This window comes from Schistosoma mansoni, assembly GCF_000237925.1.
Source record: "Schistosoma mansoni, WGS project CABG00000000 data, supercontig 0180, strain Puerto Rico, whole genome shotgun sequence".
Lineage (NCBI taxonomy): Eukaryota > Metazoa > Platyhelminthes > Trematoda > Strigeidida > Schistosomatidae > Schistosoma > Schistosoma mansoni.
Window position 1 is genome coordinate 465,779 of NW_017386064.1, and position 7,096 is coordinate 472,874.

A 7,096-nucleotide genomic window follows, 5' to 3' on the forward strand; every position below is an offset into this window, starting at 1 on the left:
TCACTTGTCATAATCATAATTTCTCTGAAATTACTCGATTTAAAAAAATAGATTTTTTTAAAAGTTTAGGGATTTTTAAGCTTAATTGTTTGACAAAAAACAGAAAGACATTCGTTTCTATAAAAAATTTCAATGATTAATATGTTTACATGTTAATTTTATATCAGCTCTGGGACTAATACGGATCAATTTGACACTTGAAATAATCTAATATTAATGTAGAATAAACTGTCACTGTTATAACCAATTCTTCGTGAATTATATACATGAACATTTTATCATTCATCTAAACACTTCAATGAAGCATAGTCGACATGTTTGTCATATTAGTTGTATTCAAATTTAAGCTTGTTTTTACCAAACTTTACTTAACTATACACGTGTATTAAAGTAATCACTTTTTATACAACATAAAGGGGTTCAACTGTCATCTTAAGTTACCTAAATATATGTAAGGGGAATAAGTTATACTGTTACTACATAAAATTGTTTTACCAAGATACAGAGTATATTTTTTAATTTGAAATAATTTCAGGCCACCTATAGTGCTTCTGAATCAATTTTTTTTTAACATTGAATCATATTAATCTGTGAATTGGATCTAAACATAAATAGAATGTTGTTGAAAGTGTTAGTACATAGTTTGATTTACTTGACCTTATTTCATTTTTAAAACTGAACAATTTCTTCTTCTTTAAACTGATAGAAAAAAAATGCCTAACTGATTTTAGATTACTAAATAATGATCAATCTTTGTTTTAAACAACATATCAAATAATAGTTCTGTTTGCATTTTATATCACGAATTACTAAATAAATGACAGTCAGTAGTAAATAGAAAATTATTCAAAACTATATAGTTTGTCTCACAAAAATAAAACTAAAAGACTCTAGGGCACTTTAAGAAACACTAGGAAGCATACAGCATAACAGTATGTGGTATGCTTTCACTCCTGTACCAAATATTTTTTTAAAAATACCTCATTTTGTATAATCTGACCAGCTTTTAATTCATAACACTTGTAGTTATCAGTTATAACCTTTGATAAAAGGACAACTTATAATTTCTTTTCAGTGTGTTCAATCTATATTAAAATAAAACAATAATAAATTATTTATTTTTTAACCGAGTAAGTAATCAGAATATAATTTAAAAAAACAAGTTGTATATTGAAAGCGTTCACACGCGAGACCGAAGGCCCTGGTTTCGAATTCCGCGAATGGGGTCTTAGATGCTCACTACTGAGGAGTCTCACAATAGGATGAAACGGCCATCCAGTGCTTTCAAGTTTTTTTTTCAATGGTGGTCTAACATCAATCATTTCATGATCCCAGTCAAAAATCAACTGGATTCTTCTCGCAACAAAAATGGTTATCATAACACTTTTTTCTTAATATTCTATTTTTTATGGAAACTTTTACCCCATCAATACGATAAAAACGTCAGAAAACAAGGAAAAATGGATTTTGTTTAACAAAATAATTTTATTTGAATATAAAACAATGTTATTCATGTTATTATACAGTCATGATATTATTATTCAGTAAGGAGGTTCAATGAAAATATCGCGTAATTTCTATATACTTTTCAGAACTAATTAACGTCTACTTTAGCTGTACTACTAGATTATAAATGCAATAAGATGTTGGTCAATGAAAATAATGAAGTTTGAATGGCACCATAATACTGCTGTAACTCACTTATTATCTTGAATGATGATTGCTATTTATCAATAATTGAGAAAAAGTAATTACGTTCTTAATGAATACCTTAAATTTATCATGTCCTTTGTGAGAATCCTAGTTGCTATACTCTATACTTTGTGGTATTATGAATGTATAAAAGTGCGAGATTAGAAAATAAGATAAAACAGATTTCTAGTAGTCTTTAGTTATCATTGGTTCTCGATTAATTCGAATTCAGTGTAAACTTAGCTTCAAATAAGTGTGGATTTCTGAAATAAGTTAATGTTGATTTCCTTAGGTAAGAGTTTATTCTTCCGTAGCGGTTTTACAGCAAAAATATAGATTATAAATTCGGAATTGTTGCCAAATAGATAAAGCGCTTCTATTGCTGCAACTTGCATTGAACATGTGATTATTCCCTATATTTGAAAACAAAAGACATCTAATTTTATAGCGATATGCTAAGCGATCTTTTAAGTCATATAAACAACTCCAAAAAGTTTGAATTCACTTGGTATTATTTGTTTGAATCTTCCTTTTTGGGACTGAAATTGATCAGTCTTTTATTGGCCATACGTGCAGACTGTGCAGACTGCCTCGATATAGCCTTAATTCACAAGCATTATAAGCAAAGGTGGATAGTGGCTAGCAGTGGAATCCAGTTTGACGCGCGTTTCGTCCTATTTGGGACTCGTCAGCTGGATGTACCTGCATCTCAGAGTTTATGTTCAATCTGGCACTCAAACCCAGTACCTTTCGCTTCAAAGTCCATCGCGTTATCCACTCAGCCATTGAGTCAAGAAAGGTTAACATTTCATCCGTTTTTTCGGGAAGTATCTGTTTCAGAGGTTAATTTATTCAAACTGACAATAATTTGATAAATTGACGAATTCTCTATATAAATATAAGTATATATACAACGAATAAATGGGAAAGTGAGTGAAGAATAAATCTAATTTAACAGTACTCATCATTTTCTATCAAGTTACCTATGATAACCTGCCTTTTAATTTTAAAATATTGATAAGATAAAATATCCAGGGAAAAATAATTGTGTTACCGTAATAAAAACTTCTATCCATTAATATTTTTGATAAAACAATGGAGAGAATACGTTAGCCACTTGTTTTTACCGCATAATTGGATTTATATATAAAAATATATAACCATTAAACTCGCCTGTAAGCAAATGTAATTGTCAAATACGTAATAGAAAACGATAATTAGTAGAAAGTAACACTCAATATATATGTATATATATATTCACATAAATTCATTCATTTTTACACACAACTTAGAATGAATGTTATAGCTTGTTTCAAAAGAGATAATATTAACTTTATAAATGTTTTAAACAAATAGTATGAATAAAGATCAATGTAATTGGCTTTCTTTTAAATAGTACGAACCTTGATCAATCAACATTAACCAGGTTCAATAGAAAGAGTTCCACGTTTTTCTTTTATTCTTTCTAGTTTGATGATAATTTATCATATTGGTGATGCTTGTGAACAATTCACTGTATGACTATCTACAAGATTATTACATGTATTGATAAGTCGAGTATTCGTTGTATTTACTGATTGACAACATTTCAATGGATGATTTTTACATAAACGATTTAAATCTGATAAAAATACACTTGATGTACAAGAATAAATAAAAAAATGTGTCATATGATTAATCATTTGTAATATTACTGTTACTCTTTCAATAGTATCACAGACATTAATCCAATCTTTATTATCAATACAAAATTTCGATTCAAATAAATAAAAGAATACTACTGGCATTGTTAATAAAAAATGACTTATAGTCATACAAACTACTGTACGTAATACACGTGCAGAACGTTGTTCACGAGCTGTAGACTTTAAAGATATTTGTTTTAAACTATCACTTATAAGTGTTTCCCTTGGTATGATTGAATTTTGTGTATGTTTTGTTGATACATTTGTAGTTTTCATTCTCCATATAATACTTATATTTACTAGTAGTATGAAAGCTAATGGAATAAATGAATAAATTGCAAAATCAATATACGGCCAATATAAATGAAATGATTTATATTCTTGTTTCGGTGCACATGAATTATCTTTTACATATACAGTCCATACATAATGAATATTCACACCAGCCAAACATAATACAACAAAAATTAAAGCTGTTATTCCATGTTCTAATTTACACCATTGTTTAAATTTAATTGGAGTCCAAACACATACAGCTCTTTCAATACATAATAAAATGATTATCCATGTTGATAAATCTGTTGAAAAAGTAAATAAGAATAATGGTATACCACAGCCGAATTTAATACGTATATCCACTTTTTCATTGGTTATACCAATTATCCATTGTCTTAAGCAACCATGTGCTATAACATATGTATCAGTCATACACATTATACCAATTAATAAACTTGTTGAACCAACTGTTGTAGATAAACGTCTTAACCAAATAACCATTGATAATAAATTACCGGGTATTCCAATAATTAAAATAATTATTGGTGCAACACTATATAATGTACCTAATGAATGATGTACTTTTGGATGATATTCTGTAAAATTACCGTCAATCGATAATATCATGATGATTGATATGTTATTATTATTGATCACGTTAATGGTTTTTTATTTTGCCTTAACACAGCCATTATCAATTGAAATGTAAAAAAAATGAATTTGAGTAGTGAAAAAAAATATTTTCAAGTAGTACCGTATTTAAAGTATTTATTTAAAAATGTAGTTGAATGTTTTTAAATGGAAAAAACATTTCCGATTTAATATTATATCCAAAAATATTGACCAATCAGAAATAATTGTTATCAACCAATAGAATTTTAAGTATTCTTAACAGACAATTTGCCTAATTGTACAAATTATCTGGGGTTGTTTTTTTTTTCAAACTGAATGCTTTTTCTGATAGGATTACAATAATAGTAGATTTTTATAAGATTAGAACTAACGATTTCATTGTTAGTTATTGTCTGAATTGAAAGTGAATTCCAAATTAGTCGATTTTATTTTTTTTGGAAAAGATAATTATTTCAGTTTGTTCATTTACTAATGTTAGAAATGTGATCACTGTGTTAGCATTTCTACAATCAATCATTTTAGTATTCTATATGTAAGAAAAAAATTTAGTGAGTTCTGTCTCTAATTAACAAGAAATAAAATTAAGAATCTATATTCGATAGGAATTATTTCAATTTTATATAGTTGAGATCATGAGTCGTTTGAATCTAGACCACCATGGACAAACCTGGAAGCACTGGACGGCCGTTTCGTCCTATTGTGGGACTCCTCACCAGAGCGCATCCACGATCCCGTCTCGCGAGATTCGAACCCAGGACCTATCAGTCTCGCGCCAGAGCACTTAACCGATAGACTACTGAGCCGGCATCCAACGGTGTTAATGTCTAACCTCAACCAATCCACAAGATTGTGCAACCAACTTCCATTGTACTGAAGCAGATACCTGTCTCTACCTGACATCGATTAGCTCCACTGGCTACGACTTCTCACTAGAACTCCGGGAATTATCTCATGGAGCCAGTCACTAGTGAGCATATGATCATTATCAGAGAGGGGTTTCGTGGAGATTTTAGTAATTTTATATAGTTAAGATCATGAGTTAATTGAAGCTAAACTACCAAAAAAACCTGGAGGCACTGGACGGCCGTTTCGTCCTGTTGTGGGACTCCTCAGCAGTGCTCATGGTCTTAACTACATAAAATTACTAAAATCTCCACGAAACCCCCCTTTTTATAATTATTTCAATGTTTTCCTGGTACTTGTTGTTATTATCTACTGATTAATCTATAGTTTTGATGAAATCCCACTTTTAATTTCAATCTAAATATTAACAGATAGTTCGTAATATATAAATAATTTCAATGTACACTTTATCAGAATAATAATCTGGTTCAATTTGCATTAAACCGGCTAATTAATGACATGAAATGAAAAGCAATTTAACCTCTCAAATAAATATGGAATTACAATATATATATCCATAAGAATATAACATTTGGTCTAAATTAGTTTTGTATGATGGCTGATAAAAGTACAGTTGTTAAACTTGGGGATTTTCTTCAGGAAATTCGACAGTTTATAAGTACACGTAACAAAAGTAAGTTTTGAGTAATATATGCTTAAAAACATACTTTTGGAAATATTTTTCAAGTTTATAATCCCATTATTGATACATATTTAGGCTTATTATGCAAGTGCACACTATTTAGGAGTTTCTAAATGATAGTGAGAAGACTATCTATTTCAAGTATGCCAGACCTAATCATTATTTTCAGTGCTATTAAACTGAATCCTAAATTTTTATTTACTATATCACTCTTTATAACCCGTAGAATAAACGATATTTAGCCAGTCTTTAACTAGCCTACATGAAGTCTATATGTGTTTGGCAGATAACTGTATAAGTTAAAATATTGGTGATTGTTGGAGTTTTGGGTTAAATAATCTAATTTCAGTATCAACCACCTATGATTTAATGCCTTTTATTCCACTGGTTAGCTGTAATTTTATATCCTTATAGATTATCTTCATTAGTAATAGTTATCAACACCGATATATGAGAAACAGTAAAGATTTGAAACTAAAGATGCTGGTTTAGTTATTTACATATTACAGAATTCTTGTAATTTTAATATAAAGTGAAGGAGTAAAAAGAATAGCTTTTTATCACTGAGATTCTAATAACTATCAAAACTATACACTGGATGATTTCATGAAATCGTCCAAACAGTATATAAACAATGAAAATATATACATGACACGTGTTATACACATTTCGATATAATTATCAACAAATGATCACTGATAATACTGTTTTCCTCATTAAAAAGAAATGAGTAATACATACGATTAAAAACGTGACAAATACTAGGTACAATTTTGTTTTCCAAGTAAATACATGTTCAGTTTAATGACAATAAGAACGTGACATAGTTTACAGTCACATCTGTTTTTTTTATATTTTTAATCAAATACAGTGCCACTTTACTTTTATAATATATAATTTAATGCAGACTTTTAACTTCATTATAAAAAAGAGATATGAATTATAGTCGTATTCAGAATCCTTTAAAAACTAATTAGATTGTATTGTAAGCAGAGATGGATAGTGGCTAGCAGCGGAGTTCAGGACGCGCCTTTCGATCTATTTGGGACTCGTCAGCTGGATGTACTTACATCTAAGTGTTGATGTTCACTCTGCTAGCCACTATCCATCTTTGCTAATAATGTTTGTGAATTAAGGCTACGTTGAGGCAATACGCACAGTATGCATATATGCCAATAAGAGACTGACCAGTTGCAGTCCTAATAATCAATAGGAAGTTTAAAACAAACAATACTAAGTGAATTTAATTAGATAGTATTTCAAT

General features: G+C 29.2%; 1 protein-coding gene across 1 annotated transcript; it reads right to left on the minus strand.

The window, feature by feature from the left end:
- Positions 1-3,176: 3,176 nt before the first annotated feature.
- Positions 3,177-4,280, minus strand: Smp_041700 (rhodopsin-like orphan GPCR,putative; the record flags this gene model as incomplete). The annotated part of the gene is made up of 1 exon (XM_018795276.1): positions 3,177-4,280. The coding sequence occupies one exon, from the start codon at positions 4,278-4,280 to the stop codon at positions 3,177-3,179; it is 1,104 nt and encodes a 367-aa protein (XP_018646991.1).
- Between the last annotated feature and the right edge of the window lie 2,816 nt (positions 4,281-7,096).